General features: G+C 38.2%; 1 protein-coding gene across 2 annotated transcripts in view; it reads left to right on the top strand.

Moving 5' to 3' along the window:
* LOC109835212 (tryptophan synthase alpha chain-like) overlaps positions 1-20,601 on the top strand; it is a 35,890-nt gene that overhangs the window by 9,047 nt on the left and 6,242 nt on the right. For both annotated transcript variants that reach the window (XM_020403198.1, XM_020403196.1), the window contains exons 4-5: positions 7,028-7,136; positions 8,410-8,486. In XM_020403198.1, coding sequence (XP_020258787.1) covers positions 7,028-7,136; positions 8,410-8,486 — 186 coding nt within the window. The remainder of the gene's footprint in view (positions 1-7,027; positions 7,137-8,409; positions 8,487-20,601) is intronic.

Below are 20,601 nucleotides of genomic sequence, written 5' to 3'. Positions count from 1 at the left end.
TGATCCCCTCATCAATCTCCTCTACCTTATAGAAATTATCCCACCCTAGATACATACTGACTGTGTGATCACTAGTACATCAACACTTACTGTAGCCGAAACAAATAAAAATACCTTGTCGCCAAACTAGTAGTACTAAAAATACCAATATGGTAATTTAGCATTTCCATTTATGTAAGCGTATGAAATGAATTAATTATTCATATAGACAGACATAGATTTTAGAAGCTAGTGTGATATCTGTTTTCACGTCTGAGATAGTTTGAAAACTCTCATGCATGTTCAACTTATCATAAGCTAGTGTGCTAACTGTTTTCACATCACATGGCGTTAGACCTCCATTGAACATTCACCAGGTACACTTTTCTATCAACTCTATTGATTGAATATCGCATGGGTCTTTATTGGTCATTTTGGTAATCGTCTAATGTAGTTATGCTACTTAGAACACGGTGATAGATAAACATTTAAACCAATTCTCATCGTCATGGGCTTCTGAGAAGTTCATGGAGATAATAGCCATTCTTGTCTTTCGACTGTATTGATTGAGAATTCGCTAGAACTTCTTAAAAAGGATGGTCTGCTTGTTGAGAACGTTAAGGCTGTGTAGATAGCCTTCTCACCTACCCCCTGCTACAGTGTTCACCTACCCCAAAATAGTGACCACCTATCTCCTTCTACAGTGTTCACCTACCTAAAATAGTGTTCACCTACCCCCATGAGAAAACTTATAAATACCCCCCTAAGTTTGATTTGTAAAGTATCTCAGTAGCAGAGAGAGAAAGAGAAAGATACATATATAAGTAATATCATTGAGAGATTTTGAGAGAGAGTATGCGAGAATTCTTGGAGAGTATCTTGATCAAGAAATAGTGTTCAATTTTAACTTTTTCCTTTGTAACCTCAAAAGGAATATAAAAGAAGTGGGCATCATCATTGCACCATAGAGTAGCTCTGTAAGAGTGAACAACATTATATCTGAAAGTACTGTGATTGTATTTGTGTTTGCTAGTTTTATTCTATGATTCTAAGATCGTTTAGATGTGTTGCGTCTCTATTTGAGGCGTTCTTATTTGCGTGTGCCCTAACAAGTGGTATCAGAGCATACGGTTCGGGAAAGACAAAATCTTTCGCCATGGGAACTATAGTTAAAGACAACAAGCTTTAGATCTAGAAGTTCGGTAGCCAAAATTTTAGGTATTGGAGGATGCAGTTAGAAGACTATTTGTACCAGAAGGATCTCTTCCTACCCCTCCAAGGAGAGGTAAGAAAGCCTAAGAAGATGAACGACGATAAGTGAAAGGTTCTTGATCATAAAGCACTTATCACCATCAGGCTCAACCTTCACCAATATGTGACTTACAACGTCTCACATGTGACCACCACCAAGGAGTTGATGGAGGCCCTAGATGCACTGTATGAGAACCCGTCTACCTCAAATAAGGTGTACCTGATGAAGAAGCTATTCAATCTAAAGATGCAACAAGGAGCTCGCGTAGTGGACTTCTTGAACAAATTTTAGACTGTGGTGCAATAGCTTGCTGCAATGGATCTCATGTTCGATAATGAGATACAAACTCTTTTGTTACTTTCTTGTCTACCAAATTCATGGGAGAATATGGTGATGGCAGTGAGCAACACTAATGGCAATGACAATACGAAGCTCTACACGGTGATTAGGGCAATACTGGATAAAGAATCTCGCTACAAAGTCTCAGGAGCTGAGGCATCTAGTAGTAGGAGTGCTCTGCATGTCGAGACGCGAGGGCGTATACAAATGAAGGGTAGGGGATGACGAAGCCAATCAAAGTCCAGAGGGAAGTCTAAAGGGCCAGACCCCGAATGGTTACGGTGAAGGGAAGTGCTTCAGATGTGTAAAGAAGGGTCACTTTGCACGACTCTGCAGAGCTTCTGTTCCAGCATCAACAGGGAATGATCAGGCTGACATTGTAGCCAATCTTATGCATGATACATATACGGATGGACTTCTCCTGTCTCTTGAAGACAAGAGCGATGCGTGGGTCACCGACTCTGGCGCATCTTTTCATGCAACCTCATAACAAAAGCTGCTTTCATTATTCGTGAAGGACTTAGGGACAGTCTATCTTGGTGATGATCAACCTTGCAAGGTCTCAGGGAAGGAAAATTGTACCCTCAAGATGGAGGGTGGGACTACCTTGACGCTGAATGATGTTCGGCATGTACTAGATCTTAGACAGAGTCTTATAACAATCGGGCAACTGACTAACTTTAGTTACAGAGTATCCTTCAAGCACGAAAGCTGGAAGGTATCCAAAGATGCCCTGGTGGTAGCACATAGCAAACACGAGGGGTCTCTCTACATCGCTAATAGGAAGATCGACCGCTAGCTTGCCGTAGGACAAGCATCATCATCATCCGCCAACTACATGGATTAGCATCAACGACTTGGTTACATGAGCAAGAAGGGGATGCAGATTATGTCCACGGGAGAGAGGCTTTCAGGTCTGAGCATGATCGATCTGACTTTCTGTGAGGACTGCATCCTAGGCAAATGAAAGAAGGTGAGCTTCAATAAGACCAGGCCGACTCCAAAACTGCAGAAATTAGAGTTGGTGCACACCGACATGTGGGCACCTGCACAAGTCCCATATGTTGGTAACTCTCTTTACTTTATCTCTTTCATTGATGATGCTACTAGAAAACTATGGGTGTTCTTCTTGAAGCACAAGTTTGATGTTTTCATCATCTTTAAGAAATGGCTTGTCTGTGTGGCGAATGAAACATGCAATAAGCTGAAGTGTCTAAAGTCTGATAATGAAGGCGAGTATTGCAGTCAGGAGTTTAAGAACTTCTACTAGTCCTATTGGATTAGGAGACTGACGACCGTTCTAGACACACCTCAGTACAACGGAATGGCGGAGCGAATGAGTCACACTATCTTAGAGCACGTCAGAAGTATGAGGATCCACTCCAGATTGCCCAAGAGTTTTTGGGCTGATGCTGTGAATACTGTTGCATACTTGATCAATCGCAAGCCATCCGTGACTCTCACTTATAGGATACCTGAAGAGGCTTGGATCGGAAAGAAGCTGCAGCTAAAACACTTATGAGTATTTGGTTGTGAAGCCTATGCCATGACCAATCCTACAGACTGATCAAAGCTTGATCCAAAATTAAAGAAGCTCTCTTTCATCGGCTATGGAGGAGATGAGTATGGGTACCGTTTCTAGGATCAAGATGCGCGTAAGGTCGTGCACAGTCGTGACGTTATGTTCCACGAGGATGCGACATACAAGACCAAAAAGGTGAGTGGGAGTCAGCTATCTCCCCCTTTTTTCCCAAATGATACTGACAATGAGGACGGTAGTGAGATACTAATCAGTATAGAAGACAGAGACCAAGAGAATATGCCGGATACATAGCAACATGATCCAGCAGAACTGCCGATCGTAGTTCGTAAAGCTCCAAGAAATCCGATGGTACCAGAGAGGTACCTTTCCACTATGAATTATCTTCTCCTAACTGACAGTGGTGAGCCAGAGAACTATGAGGAGGTACAACAGATCAAAAAAGTTCAGTACTAGTGGGAGTCTGCCATAGAGGAAGAAATAAAATCTTTGACGAAGAATGAGACTTGGGAGCTCGTAAAGCTTCAAAGAGGGTGAAAGGCTCTTCACAATCAGTGGATTTATCGGGTCAAGGATGAAGCCGATGGACGGGGATACTATAAGGCGAGGCTTGTAGTGAAGGGGTATCAGCAGAAAGCATGGATAGACTATTATGACCTTTCCGCTCCTGTCGTCAAGTTGACCATGATCCCGACTGTGTTGAGCATTGTGGAAGTTTGAGATCTCCATCTAGAGCAGATGGATGTGAAGATAATATTCTTTCATGGAGATTTAGGGCCTGTTCGTTTGCCTTAAAAAAAATGGGAAATCAAAGAAATAGAAAACTATTTCTAAGAAAAATGGGTTTTTGAATTGTTTAATTGGCTAAAAAAAGGAAATCAAAGAAATGGAGATGAGATGAGATGAGTTGTCACATTATTATTGGATGATGTGAGTGATTTTTTTAAAAAACTAGTTTTGATGTTGTTCAGTTGGCGAAAAAAATAAGGAAATGAATTATTAGAAACCTATTTCTTGTAGTTTTGTTGTTTTCTTTTGTTTGGTTCATTCTTAAAAATAAGAAATGAGATGAGATGAGATGAGTTGTCACTGTATTATTGGGTGATGTGAAGAAAGATTAAGAAAAGTGTTTTCATAACTTTTTGGGATGAAAACAAAGAAATGAAATGTTAATGAGATGAGGTGAATTGTTATAATATTTTATTCGATGATGTGAGTGATTTGAAATAATGAAAAGATATGAGTTGAGTGATGTTTGGATGAAAATAATATTTTATTAGATATGGTGGATGAGTTGTTAGATGAAAATAATATTTTATTAGATGTGGTGGATGAGTGGTTAGATAAAAATAATATTTTATTATATGATGTGGATGAGTTGTTGGATGAAAATAATATTTATTGGATGTTGTGGGTGAGTTTTAGGGATGGAAATGGAAGAAATGAATTATTTTGAGATTTCCACCTTTATTGGATGTTGTGGGTGAGTTTTAGGGATGGAAATGGAAGAAATGAATTATTTTGAGATTTCCACCTTTTCCATTTCCATTTCTTGGTTTTTAGGAAATAAACGAACAGGCCCTTAGAGGAATAGGTCTATACGCATTAACCAGTGGGCTTTGAGGAATAAGGTAAGGAGGGCCTCGTGTGTCGCCTGCGTAAAATCTTGTATGGCCTAAAGCAAGCTCCCCAATAGTGGAACATGAAGTTCGAGAACTTTATGGAGGAGAATGATTTTCTCAAATGCGATACAGACCTCTACTTCATCAATGGTATAGCGAATCCTATATGATACTCTTGATTTATGTTGATGACATGTTGATTGCAGGGCCCGACTTGACCCGCATTGAGGAACTCAAGGGGCGTCTCTCCGACTGCTTCGAGATGAAGGATTTGGATCTAACAAACCAAATTATTGAGATTAGGATCATCAGAGACAGATCAACACATAAGCTGAGGTTGTCTCAGAAGGCCTATATTGAGAAGGTTCTTGAAAAGTTTGGCATGGAGAAGCAAAACCGGTGGACTCGCCGTTTGCGAGCCATTTCAAGCTATCGAAGACCCAAGCACCAAAGATTGCTGAAGAGCATGAGTTCGTGGCCAAAATACTATACGCATTTACCGTCAAGAGTTTGATGTATGTGATGGTGTGCATGAGGCCAAATATTGCATAATGAGTAGGAGTTGTGAGCCTCTTCATGAGCAATCCAAGGAAGCACCACTAGGGTGTAGTCAAGTGGCTTCTATGCTACTTGAGATGCTCGTCCGACCATTGTCTTGAGTATGGAGTGGTGGATTTATAGTTAGAGGGCTTTTGTGATGCAGACTACACCGGGGAAATAGACTCAAGAAGGAGCACGAGCGGCTACATCTTCATCTTGGATGGTAGAGCGATAAGTTAGAGATCCAAGTTATAGGATACCGTGGCTATGTCGACGACTGAAACCGAGAACGTGTCTGCAACAGAGGCAGCAAAGGAGTTGCTATGGTTGAAAGCTTCTCTTCTTGAGCTTAGGGTAAGCTTTGAGAAATACTTCATCCATTGCGATAATCAAAGTGACATTCACTTGTTAGAGAACGACACATTCCATGCTCGGAACAAACATGTTGACATGAAGCATCATGCCATATGGAGATGGCAAAGTAGGATCAAAATTAAGCTTGTAAACATTTATACTAGGTACAATCCAGGCAATATGCAAACCAAGCCAGTTCCGCTCGAGAAGATGAGGCTGTGTAGCCTCATATGGCCTCCGTTGAGAACATTGAGGGTCGTTCAAGATGCTAATGATACAAGACATCCAAATGATGCAACCAAGAAATAGAGTTTGTTGAGAAGACTCTCCAAGTGGGAGATTGTTGAGAACGTTAAGGCTGTGTGGATAGCCTTCTCACCCACCCCTGCTACAGTGTTCACCTATCCCTTGCTATAGTGTTCACCTACCCCAAATAGTGTTCACCTACCCCCTATGAGAAAACTTATAAATACCCCCTAAGTTTGATTTTTAAAGTATCTTAGTAGCAGAGAGAGAAAGAGAAAGATACAGATATAAGTAATATCATTAAGAGATCTTGAGAGAGAGTTTGTGAGAATTTTTGATGAGTATCTTGATCAACAGAGGGTGTTCTCTTTTATCTTTTTCCTTTGTAATCTAGAAAGGAATTTGGCGTCGTCATTGCACCGTGGAGTAGCTCTGTAAGAGTGAACGATGTTATATCTGTGAGTACTGTGATTGAATTCATGTTTGCTAGTTCTATGATTCTAAGATCGTTTGGATATGTTTTGCATCTTCATTTGAGGTGTTCTTGTTGGTGTGTACCCTAACACTGCTACCATTTTCCATGCCATACAAATACTTTATAAAGAAGCTTCAATCAATTATTGTGGAACAATATATGGGTCAAGTGTTCTCAACATTTCACTCTATATAATAGGGCTGATTGTGAATACACCCCCTATAGAATCACCCAATTGCGAATAGACTCCCTTGTAGTTCTATTTGTACGAATAGACCCCCTGCAGTATAACACAATTGCCAATAGACTTCCCTATAGTTTTATTTTTGTGAATAGACCCCCCCCCCTGTGAATTTCTTTTGACGAATAAAATCATTAAAAAGGTTTGAGGAGTTGAATAGACCACATATAGTTCTATCGGTGAGGATTGAACCCCAATTGCTAAATTTGTTTACTTTAAATAGACTCGAAAAAATTTCACTAAGGAGGTGTATTCACTCTTGGGCCAATACTAAAGGGGTCTATTCACAATTAGGAGATAGTGCAGGAGGCCTATTCCCAATTACTCCTATATGATAACTCATTAAGGCTTAAGATCCTCAGAGTTTTTTTTAACATGATATGCTAATATCTAACTGTTTTGACATAATTTCTGCATCCATGTGATTGTTTTCTTATAGGTTGTACCCAAGCTATCTTGCCCGATTGCATTGTGTACATATTACAACCCTATTTTGAAGCGTGGTACTCAGAAGTTCATGTCTACCATCAAAGAAACTGGAGTACAGGGTGATTTTTCATCTCATTCGAATAAAATGCCTCTTAATTGTTTGAAATGGAGTACAGGGTGATTTTTCATCTCATTCGAATAAAATGCCTCTTAATTGTTTGAAAGTTTTATCACCTTGCATAGTTTCATTCTTATTGATATTCCATGAATAAAATGCCTCTTAATTGTTTGAAAGTTTTATCACCTTGCATAGTTTCATTCTTATTGATATTCCATCTGTTTTCATGGTTAGATACGTTTAACTAGATAATTTTCTAATGTAAGTTGTTTTCTATCCATGAGCTCCAGAACCTAATAGGAGGCAAGTTTTGACAAATTTTGACACTACTTATCTACGTTGGTTCATACAAAATTTTTCGTCAATGTGTATGGTTAGAATCAAAATATTAATGTTTTAATCTTTTGTAAGCTGAACAATGACATTGATGTCAAAAGGCGTCTTATCATATTCAGGCAATGCAATGATGTAACAGATCTCAAGAGAACAACATCAGAAGAAGTGACCTCTCTCAAATTAAAAACCATAAATTATTCCAAAAATATAGATAATTACTAACAAATGAGTTTGATGCAAATATGATTCAAGCACACTATTTAATAATTAATCATGAGTCATGACTCTAGTAAACAATATAAGGAAAAAAGTGATCTTGTAGAAGGATGAGACTTTTTACGATTTATTTCTTCATTGCCATGTTGAGCTTAAGACTTTTTGCTCCATCACGGAGAAAGGTGGAGTAGCCTAAAAAGAGCAGGAAAACATACGAAAGCATCATTCTCTCTCTCTCTGAGCCTATGCCTTTATAGCTCAACTGGCATTTGATTATGAGCAAAATGTCTGATAACGTACCTATATTTTGTTGGCTGTATTTCCAATCTTTGGTAAATATAAGTTTAGTTTTCTATATTTTGAGTCTTGCTCATCATCTTATTATGGCAACTGCTGCCTTCACCAGTTTTCTGAAATTGTATTGCATTTTCCTTTAGCTTGTCACTGATAGCAAAATAAGCTTATTCATATATTCTGACTTTTTCGCTGCTCCAGTTACAATGCTTACATCTTATCCTCTGTCAATCGTTGTTATTTTCTAGTTAAATGTGATAACGGTTACATGATGGATGTGCCAGGCTCATATCAAATTTATCTACGCTCATAATCCCCATATCTTACATCTTGTTATGTATTTGATGGTAGACTAGAAATTTGATGGACTAATTTGCTTCTTCAAGTATTTCTTTGCTTTTTCTCCCTAAATTTTTACTCTTTTGCAGGACTTGTGGTGCCTGATATTCCTCTGGAGGAGACCACAATTTTACGGAAAGAAGCAGCCGACCATAACATTGAGTTAGTAAGTCCCTCCTTATACTCTTCTTTAGCTTTCCTCAATTGCAATATCAGTTCTTAAAGAAGTTCTCAGAACTGATGCAACTCAATAAATTACTGACTCTAATTTAACTATATTTAAAGCTTTCGGAAATAAGAAGACGCCTAGTCTACTTTAGCTATATTTTCTCCTATGATGGTCATTCTCATTCTATATTGTCTTTATGGTACTTACATCTCTCTATATTTACCATGGGTTAACTTATGAAATGGTGTATGTAGTAACCCTATAGTTAGACTAAGCTAGATAGCACTCCATTAGTGCGCTGAAGAACAAATTGCTGAGTCAGGATCATCTGTTAACATACCTGTCAATTTCAACATCTTACCTCCGTACTAATTTTTTACCTTCGTCAGGGGATCATTCATGAAGAAATCAGTATCTCCAGTGAATTTTGTTTTGAAGCTTTGACGAGCGCTCAATTATTTCTTTTCTTACTATTTCTTTAATTACTATCTTTTCTTTAGTCGCTCCTTGTGTTCCTCAAGTAAAAATGTGTCGTTCCTTCTACATCCAGTAGTTAGATTTTCTACTTTGGTGATGTAGGATGCTTAACAGATAATTTCATGGAAGATTCGGACAATCACGAACTAAATACAGATTTCTACATATTACTAACTTTCGCAAAGAAACAATCATATCTTCCAACCCAGAAGGCGGATTCTGGCATATTATATATGTAAATCACCTATTTCGATAAGACGGAGCCAACTAGATTGTCAGAATTTTTAAAATCTTATCAGTAATACCTAGTTTTGGCTGAAATCTGTAAATAATCAGATTTTAGTTTATTTTTAGTAATAAAGTTGGAGTCTATTTATATTAGAAAATAAATTTAATATTAGAGTCAAATTAGATTAGGAAAAAAAATTAATTATGATTCGTGATTTATTTCATCCATTATAAGGAGTTTTTTTTAGGATAGAATTTGATACTTTCTATTTCTTTGTAATTCTAGTCTTACTAGGAGTCTTATTTATTTTTCTATTTAAGAAGAGTCATGTAACCCCAAAAAATAATAATTTTTCATCAATAAAATTTTTCTGTCAATATTTTCTTCATGGATTCGAAGTTCTTCATGGATTCGGAGATCAGTCTTTATGGATTCAGAGAACACCCCTTGGTGGATTATAAGGTTATCACTTTCACGCTGCATTGGTATCAGAGCAGGTTCCTCTGATCTGATGGTAGGCAACAAAACCCCTATTTCTAGAACTAAGTTCGATAAGTTGAAGACCGATGTTAATCAGATAAAGACTTATTTAGAGCGCCTTGTGTCGGCAGTGATAGTCGCCAGCAATGTGATCCGGCTCCACATGAATATAACAGCGACAATGACCCTAAGAAAGACCTTGGAGTTAGGAAGAGCACTAAATAAGCAATAAAGAAAGAAGAACCACCTCCGGGGCATAATATCTTTTACACGAGATGCACTATGATGCAAAAGGTTTGTGATGTTATCATTGATAGTCACAGTAGCAAGAATCTTGTCTCTCGACATATAGTGAATAAGTTAGGTTTGAAGATAGAGAAACACCCACCTCTCTATAAGATCGACTGGATTCACAAGGGCAATGATGTGCAGAACGATGAGATGTGTCGGGTACCTTTTTCTATCGGCCATAATTATGTTGATGAGGTTTTGTATGATGTGGTCAAGATGGATACTTGTCATATGCTTTTAGATAGGCCATGGCAATTCGATATTAGAGCTGCCCATAAGAGCAGAGACAATGCTTGTATCTTCAAGAAAGATGGATGTCGAATTATACTTATGCCTCTTACAGAAAAGGAGCCATCTAAGATAAAGACTACTGAGATGAAGAGACTCTTTGTGACAAGCAACGAGACTTTAGGAGAAAACTTGAAGCAATCTGATGAGGTCTATGACTTGGCTATAACTGAAAAAGAAGAACCCGCCCCTACCAAAATTCCTCCTAACGTGCAAACACTCATTATGCATGAGATTCATAATGCTAATGGAGATATGTTAGTGAAGATATATATTATGCAAGATATTTTCAAAGAGGTTATGAGAGATATTGTACACATTAACGATGTCCTAATGGAAGAGAAGGATAAAATAGAGAGTGAAGAAATTGATGGTATGTGTGAATTGCTTGGTGGAGGGCTCGAGGTAAAGAAGATGAAAGAATTATGTATGAAGTATGAGGGATAAAATTCTTTTTTGGAAGCAATGATCATCAATAATTTCAACAACTATGAGATGATACCACCAACACTAGAATATAGGAAGCAACACGGAAAATGTTTGGAAGAGTTTTTCATGTCAACTACAAAGCCACATACTGTCAATTACATACACATGTCATGGGGAAGATTCATACACAAGTTTGATACAGAAGAAGTTATAGGAGAGGATGTAAAAGAATAAACGGAGAAAATCAACGTTAAATACAAGGCGGATGTTGATGGTTGTAAGAGAAGAAAATTATTTAATAATGAAGCTACTATTCTAAAAAATATAAGCTCGGGGTCGAGATTTTTTCAACAAGAGGAAACTAATGTAGGATGCTTAACAGATAATTTTATGGAGGATTCAGAAAATCACGAGCTAACTACAGATTTCTACGTATTATTAACTTCTGCAAAGAAATAATCATATCTTCCAACCCAGAAGGCGGATTCTGACATATTATATATGTAAATCACCTATCTCGACGAGATGGAGCCAACTAGATCATCAGATTTTTAAAATCTCATTAGTAATACCTAGTTCTGGTTGAAATCTAAAAATAATTTATTTTTAGTAATAAAGTTAGAGTCTATTTAGATTAGGAAATAAATTCAATATTAGAGTCAAATTAGATTAGAAAACAAATTCAATTTTGATTTTATGACTTGTTTCCTCTATTATAAGGAGTCTTTTTAGGATAGAATTTGATATTTTCTATTTCTTTTTATTTCTAGTCTTACTAGGAGTCTTATTTGTTTTTCTATTTAAGAAGAGTCATGTAACCCCAAAGAAGAATAACTTTTCATCAATAAAATTTTTCTTTCAATATTTTCTTCGTGGATTCAAAGTTCTTTATGGATTCGGAGATCGTTCTTTATGGATTCAGAGAATACCCATTGGTGGATTCCAAGGTTATTACTTCCGCGTTGTGTTATTTGGCTTCCTTATTCTTCCTTATTCTGTCTTCATACAATCAATTCTAATTGTAAGAACACTTGACAAAATTATCTCATTATTGGGCTCTTCAATCGCAACATCTCCTTAACATTATAAATAGTCACAGTTGGACAAAAGGACCGGATGTTAGAGCTTGGACAAAGGGTGTCTTCACGATGAAATCTCTTTATCGTGCCCTCAACAAACCGTCTCCAAAGCATCTCATCTCTCCTTCGACTATGGTTGGCACATGCTCTGCTAAAGGTCAAAATTCTCATGCTAGGAAGGGGTTGGCCACATATGCCTGCACGTTTCATATTTTCCATCGATGCTCTTTCTCTCTTAGTACTTGGAACTGTTGGATTTTTTGGTCAAAACTGCTTTCAAAAATGAGTTTTCAAACAATATATATATTAACTACAAGTACTTTTCATAAATGCTTAGTAGCCTAGTGGAAAGTTTATGTTTTGGTATTTCAAAAGATCCCTTGTTCTTGGCTTGCCAACGGTAAGCCAAGAAGTGTTTTATTTGAATTAATCTCTCATAAGTTCTAGTGGGTCGTGGGTCGTGGGCCAATAGGCCGGGGATCGGGGCTAATCGGGCTGAGGCGCTAAGTGGCGCTTTGTTAGGCGTACTTTACACTTCGCACGAAGGCATCGGGGCGAGGTGGCGCCACGTTGGCTGCCATGAAGGTTGTCTCGTAGGCTTCGTTCGACGAGGTTCGTCTGTCATACGAGGTTCGCCTGTTTAACGAGGTTCGTCTGTCATACGAGGTTCGCCTATTTGACTATGTTCGCTCGTTCGACGAGGTTTGTCTATCATATGAGGTTCACCTGTTTGATGATGTTCATTTATCAAATAAGGTTTGTCTGATTTGCTTAGACATGACCCTCGCGTTTCGTAGTAATGCATCTATTGATTGTCTCGTATTCAGTAGTTACTGCATGCAGTAGTTACAACAGCATTAAGAGCAATTTAATGCATTGATGTTACAATCTTAATTGTCATTAAGAATTATAACGGTCACATTAATTGCTAATGACTCTTGAGTTGGCCTTAGAGGCCTATAAATAGTGCCCTTGGGTAGCTCTTGGTCGTTGTTGGAAAATCTCTCGCGAGCGTGGAATACGAACGTCAGTATAGAATACGAACGTCGAAATACCCACGCGAGCTTGGAATACCAACGTGAGCTTGGAATACGAACGTCAAATTGATGTTGTTGTTGTGCCGTTGCTATAGAAACTATGCCCGTAGGAACCCTAAAACCGAAAGCTTTTGAACCGTAAGGTTCTGAGATCGAGGAGATCTTTTGCCTTGACCGAAAGGTCTTATAGATCGAGGAGATCTTGACAGTACTTGGTTGGTGTACACCAGAGTACTGTACTGCTATTCCTAAAAGCAGTTTGGCTTTGGGATCCTTGCATCGGAGTAGGCCAAATATTATTTTAAGCACAGCGTTTCACAAACGTACAGTAGTTAATTGAAAATTTTAAAATAATAGCACATCATCCTTCACTGTTTAATTCCAGATTTAACCTTAATTTTCAACACTCTTAAAGTAATATTTCAGATCTACTAATGGATCTTGTGAGGACTCTTGCAGTGGACTGTCTCAAGTTAGAAAACTTTGATGGAGCTAATTTCAACGCATGGCATCGATAAGTGATTTTTGGGATGCAACTCCTAAAAATCTACTATGTGGTTTCTGAGAAGAAACCTGACTTTGAAGAAGACTCAGAGTTTGAAGCCTCTTGGGATAAAGATGATCATTTCTGTAGGAGTTATCTCCTTAACTGACTAGATGATCATCTAGCAAATGCTTACACCAATAAGCCATCTGCAAAGGAAATCTGGAATGCTCTTGAGGAGCAATACAAGGATGAGGAGAAGCTTTCCAAGTCTCACCTCATTGACATATTTCTGGACTTCAAGTCTGAAGATAACACTGAGGTTTTGCCTAAAGTCAAAGAACTCGAAAAGCTTGTTATGAAGCTGAAGGATGAAAAGATCAGTCTTTGTCAAACCTTTATTTCTGGTGTAATTATCAACAAGCTTCCTCCATCTTGGATGTCGTTCTCCACAGACATCCGAAGAAGGAAAAGACAAGTGACTTTATCTGATTTGAAGAGGTTCATTCGAATCGAGGATAAGATTCGGACTCGCACAAAGAATAAGTTCTTAGCTAAGCAGAAGGCGTCTGCTAACATGGTGGCTACTAACTCTGAGAAGGGTACCAATTCTTCTAAGAAAAAGAAGTTTTTTAACAAAAAGAACCATAATCCGAAGAACCTGAATGTTCAGAAGAAAGATTTTAAGAAGAGCGGCAAATGCTTCAAATGTGGGAAGCAAGGATATTTTGCTAAAGACTGAAAAAGCACCAAAGAAGGGAACAGTACACAATGCTAATCAACTTGACAATTATGTGGCTATGCTCTTTCAGGTGACAACTCATACCAAAGTCTCTGGTTGATGGTTAGATACAGGTGCTACCTGTTATGTCTGCTCCAACAGAGATTTGTTCTCTTTCTATGTTGCTGTCAAAGAAAACGTATCAATGACTGATCATTCTATTGTTCCTGTTCTTGGAACTGGGACTGTGGTGCTGACTCTTTCTTTAGGGAAGACTCTCACATTGAAGGATGTGAAACATATTCCCTCAATTGTCAAAAACGTAGTCTCTGGAAGCATGCTGTGTGACGCTGGTATGAGGCTGGATTTCCAAGGAGGAAAGGTTGTGTTATCTTTTAAGAAAATATATTTTGGCAATGCATATCATACTGATGGCATGTATAAGATCAATACTATTGTACCCAACTCAGTTGTAAATAAAGTATCCTCTTCTGCTTACTCCTCTGTATTATGGTATAATAGGCTAGGACATATGAATTATAGAAAGCTGTCTAGCATGGAGAAGTTAGGATTACTTCCAAAATGTGGGGGTAACAAAGCTGATAAATGTGAAGTCTGTGCGCAAGTGAAGCTGAGAAGGAAGCCATTTCCAAGTGTCACAAGGAGCACAAACCTATTGGATCTGATTCGCTCAGATACTTGTGATTTTAAGAACTTCGTCACTCGAGGCGGCATGAAGTACTTTATCACTTTCATTGATGACCACTCTCACTTCTGCCACGTCTACCTGCTGAAATCTAAAGATGAAGCCTTCAGCAAGTTCGTCGAGTTTCGGACTTGAGTGGAGAAGCAGGTTGGACTTCAGGTGAAAAGACTCAGGAGTGACAGAGAAGGAGAGTATCGATCTAAGGAGTCGGAGGCATACTTCAAGGAGAATGGAATCATTGCTGAAACTACTACTCCGTATTCTCCGCAATCTAATGGAATTGTAGAAAAGAAGAATCGCACATTGACCAAGATGATGAATTCGATGCTAATCACATCCGGTCTACCTACATGCTATTGGAGAGAGGCTTTGCTGATGGCAAACTGGATTCTGAACAGAGTATCCTATTACAAAACTGATAGTACTCCTCATCAGTTATGGTTGGGATATCCAGATCCTTTGGATAGTCTCAAAGTGTGGGGGTGTCTCATATATGTTCGAGTTCCAGATATCAGAAGGCCTAAGCTTGGACCAAACGCAATTAGATGTGTGTTTCTTAGCTTTACTGAAGATAGTAATGCTTGCAGGTTTCTTGATCTTAGAACCAACTCCATCATCGAAGCTCGGGATGCAGAATTCTTTGAGGATAAGTTTATCAAATATAAAGAATTATTGCTTAAAGATATAGCAGAGAATGCTAGTACGCCAGATGCACCAGAGGAGCCAGTTTTGTGAGAAACTAAAAATATTAGTGATGAAGGAGTTACTGAACCATCTTCCAAGTGTGTCAGGAGACAGAAAGATTTTGGAGATGATTTCATCACCTATAATGTGGAAGGAGACCGACAGACTCTCCAAGAAGCAATGTAATCAATAGACGTCCTTCTGTGGAAAGAAACTATAGATGATGAGATGTTTTCATTGATTCAAAATCATACGTGGGAGCTGGTGGATGTACCTGAAGGTGCTAGGCCTATCAGTTGTAAGTGGATCTTCAAGAAGAAGCTTCGTCCTGATGGTACTATTAAGAAGTACAAAGCAAGACTGGTGGCAAAAGGATTCTCTCAGAGAGAAGGAATAGATTTCTTTGACATCTATGTACCAGTTTGCAGGATCACTACTATCAGAGTGCTTATCGTATGAGCGGTGATAAAAAGGTTCGTCATACATTAGATGGATGTGAAGACTGTCTTTCTTAATGGAGACCTCCAGAAGAGATTTACATGGAGTAACCAGAAGGACTTGATGCTCCAGCTGGTAAAGTTTGTAAACTTATTAAGTCTCTATATGGACTTAAGCAGGCACCGAAACTCTGGCATGAGAAGTTTGATGGGGTTGTTCGTAATAATGGGTATCAAGTCAGTGAGTCTGAAAAGTGCCTATACATAAAGGTCGCTGAAGGGAAGGTGGTGATTATCTGCCTCTATGTGGATGATGTGCTCATCGTCGGGAGTGATTTGAAGATAGTAACATCTATCAAGAAATTTCTATCCGCTCAGTTGAACATGAAGGACCTTGGAAATACGGACGTGATTCTCAGAATCAAAATCATATACTCTGAAGAGGATATTGGATTGTCTCACTCTCATTATGTCAAGAGCATGCTAAAGAAGTATGGCTACTACGATCTGCCAGAACTGTCAGTGTCGTATGATTACAACAAGAAGCTTTGACCGAACACTGGAAGATCAGTAGAGCAAGTAAGGTACTCAAAGATAATTAGAAGTCTTATGTACGCGATGAGCTGCACAAGGTCAGATATAGCATTTGCTGTAGGAATGCTTAGTAGGTTCACAAGTAATCCTGGAAAGCTTCACTGGGATGTTATCCAGAGATTGATGAGATACTTAAAAGGAACTACAGGTCTGGGCCTATTCTACACTGGATATCCGGCTATAATCAAAGGCTATTCAGATGCGCGCTGGTGCTCAGAACCAAATGAGTGCAGATCTACTAGAGTTTTGTCTTCACCATAGGCAGAGCTGCCGTCTTGTGGAAATCTAAGAAGCAAACTATGATTGCACAGTCATCGATGGAATCTGAGTTCTTTGCACTCTGTGCTACGGGAGATGAAGCTGAGTAGCTCAGTTGTATTCTCTGAGACCTTCCATTAACAGAATTGCAAGGCGCAATTATAATCTACTGTGATAATCAGGCAACGGGTGTTGTGGCAGCGAACTCGTTGTTCAATGGAAAGAAGCGGACCATTTGTCTGAAGCATGGCTATTTGAGAGAACTCATTTGCCAAGGAGTCATCTCAGTGATTGACGTTCGGTCTTCAGAGAATGTGGCTTATCCTTTGACTAAAGGTCTGAAAAAGAACATAGTCGAAAGGACGTATGCTGCAATGGGTCTCAAAGTTTTGTGAATCTTACAAATACTTACCATGTTCATCCAATTATTAGTTCAAAGCTTATGCTACTAATAATAAAGATAACTGGTTCAAAATTCAAGTAAGATTTACAAAGTTTGGTGAGTCTTACAAATACTTACCATTTTATCAAGTTATTAGTTCAAAGCTTATGCTACTAATGACAAGATGATTGGTTCAAAAATCAAGTAAGATTTACAAGTGAAATCCTATTATGTAAAGAGGTTGGCTGTTAAGTACTAATGGGTCCAAAGCATTTCGGATGTGGGATGTTGGATAGGTAACATGCCTAAAGGACTCACCGATAATCCTATCATGTAAAGGGGTTGGCTGTTAAGCCTTAATGGGTCCAAAGCATTTCGGATGCGGGGTGTTAGATAGGAAACACGCCTAAAGGACTCACCTAGAATCCTATCATGAGAGAGGATGGCACTTAAGCCTTAATGAGTTCAAAGCATTTCGGATGTGGTATGTTTGATAGGAAACATGCCTAAAGAACTCACTTATGCCAGTGTGGAGATTTGACCGTCTCCTATGGTATCTTATGGAAAAATGCCTAGAGCCCTAGCAGAAACCAGGACTAGCACAGAGCCATAAATGTGCAAAGGCAAAGGCAAGTGTGGTTCAAAGTGAAAACTACCAAAGATGAGTTTGATCTTGTGTGATCACTAGATTTTAGACATATGCTGGTTCAAGTCTCTCCTACACCATGCATCTATCTTCTATTTAGTTGGTCTAAAGGGGATTCAAGTCCTTGCGACATCTACCTTATGCACAACGATTGAAACGACGGCACCATAACACAACACTAGTTTAAAAACTTGTGGGGGATTGTTGGATTTTTTGGTCAAAACTACTTTCCAAAATGAGTTTTCACACTAGTTTAAAAACTTGTGGGGGATTGTTGGATTTTTTGGTCAAAACTACTTTCCAAAATGAGTTTTCAAACTATATATATATATTGTGGGGGATTGTTGGATTTTTTGGTCAAAACTACTTTCCAAAATGAGTTTTCAAACTATATATATATATATTAACTACAAGTACTTTTCATAAATGCTTAGTAGCCTAGTGAAAAGTTTTTGTTTTGGTGTTTAAAAAGGTCCCTTATTCGAGGCTTGCCAACGGCAAGCCAAGAATTATTTTATTTAAATTAATCCCCCATAAGTTCTAGTGGGTCGTAGGCCGTGGGCTGTGGGCCAATGGGCCGGGGATCGGGGCTAATCAGGCTAAGGCACTAAGTGGTGCTTTGTTAGGCGCACTTTGTACTTTACACGGAGGCATCGGGGAGAGGTGGCGCCACGTTGGCTGCCACGAAGGTTGCCTTGTAGGCTGCTTCGCAGCATGAGGATTAACTATGTATTCACACGAGGGTGACCCTACCGTTCTCGTAGTTTGACAAGGTTCGCTCGTTCGACGAGGTTCGTCTGTCATACGAGGTTCGCCTGTTTGACGATCTTCGCTTGTCATACGAGGTTCGCCTTTTTGACGAGGTTCGCTCGATCGACGAGGTTCGTATGTTATATGAGGTTCGCCTATTTGACTATGTTCGCTCGTTCGACGAGGTTCATCTGTCATACGAGGTTCACCTGTTTTACGACGTTCGTTTATCAATCGAGGCTCGTCTGATTTGTTGAGACGTGACCCTCGCGTTTCGTAGCAACGCGTCCATTGATTGCCTCGTATTCAGTAGTTACTATACGCAACAGTTACAATAGCATTAAGAACAATTTAATGCATTGATGTTATAATCTTAATTGTCATTAAGAATTGTAATGGTCACATTAATTGCTAATGACTCTTGAGCTGGCCTTAGAGACTTATAAATAGTGCCCTTGGGAAACTCTTGGTCATTGTTGGAAAATATTTCGTGAGCGTGGAATACGAACATCAGTATAGAATATGAACGTCGGAATACCCATGTGAGGTTGGAATATGAACGTCGGATTGACGTTGTTATTATGCTGTTACTGCAGAAACTGTGCCTGCAGGAACCCTTAAACCGAAAGGTTTTGAACCGTAAGATTCTGAGATCTAGGAGATCTTTTGCCTTGACCGAAAGGTCTTATAGATCGGGGAGATCTTGATAGTACTGGCTTGGTACACATAAGAGTACTGTACTACTGTTCCTGGAAGTAGTTTAGCATTGGGATCCTTGTACTAGAGTAGGCCAAATATTGCTTTAAGCACAGCGTTTCACAAACGCGCATCAGTTAATTGAAAATTTTTAAATAACAGCACATCATCCTTCACTGTTCAATTCCTGATTTAACCTCAATTTCCAACAGGAACCTTATCCTCGCCAACTAATTCTCCATTGCATTTCCATCATCGGCTGCAACACTTTGGGATTCTTAGCGCCAAAACACCCCTCAATCTCCTCCAACAGTGGGATTGTGTCATTCTTGCATGTTATTATTCCTACATTTCGAATGAACAGAAAGAAAGGGTATTTCAGAATAAACTCAGATGTGCCAACATCTTCATTGTCTAATTTTATTTTCATCTTCTTTCTGGTATGACAACATCATCTTGCACTAGAAATGATGATAATCAACTCAAAGCGGCATGACCCATTGATTCAGATAGTTGTTTAGAACTTTTTTCCTTCGTTTGTAATCCTTTCCCTTTTCCAGTATTTCCCTCTTCTTCAATCTCGTTCTTCATCTATATTTTGTAATTATTTTCCTGGTCAATAAATACCCTGTTGCCCTTCTCAGTGAAAGTTTAAGGACTCCTTTTTATTTCTGCAATGAATGTGGAAAGAAAAGTAGGCATGACTATAGGTCTGTGAGTTCTGCCAAACTAAATAAATAAGTTAGGTTCCGATGTTCTCTTTTGTTAGAAGAGTATAGGTGTGTCCATCCGGGCCGAGCAAAACCGTTGGGCCAATGGGAAAAAAGTAGCCGTTGTAATATATTATACTTAAATATACTTATATACTAAGAGAGAGAGTATACACACACACACATATTATACATATATAAGAGAGAGTATACTTATATATACATATATACTAAGAGAGAGAGTATATATATATATATACACACATATATTATACATATATAAGAGAGTGTATACTTATATATACTTATATAAGAGAGACTATACATATATAAGAGAGAGTATACTTATATATACATATATACTAAGAGAGAGAGAGACACATATATTATACATATACAAGAGATTGTATACTTATATATACTTATATAAGAGAGAGTATACATATACAAGAGAGAGAGAGAGTATATATATACATACATACATTATACATATATAAGAGAGAGTATTCTTATATATACTTATATAATAGAAAGTATACTTATATATACTTATACATATATATACTTATATAAGAGAGAGTATACTTATATATACTTATAATACTAGAGAGAGTATATATATACACACATATGACATATTATCCATATATAGAAATATATTACATATACATATATTATATATATATACATATATTATACATATATAAAAATATATTATATATACATATATTATA

The sequence above is a fragment of the Asparagus officinalis genome, chromosome 3 (genome assembly GCF_001876935.1).
Source record: "Asparagus officinalis chromosome 3, Aspof.V1, whole genome shotgun sequence".
Lineage (NCBI taxonomy): Eukaryota > Viridiplantae > Streptophyta > Magnoliopsida > Asparagales > Asparagaceae > Asparagus > Asparagus officinalis.
The sequence above is the reverse complement of the archived record's forward strand: the minus strand, read 5'-3'. Positions and strand labels throughout refer to the sequence as shown.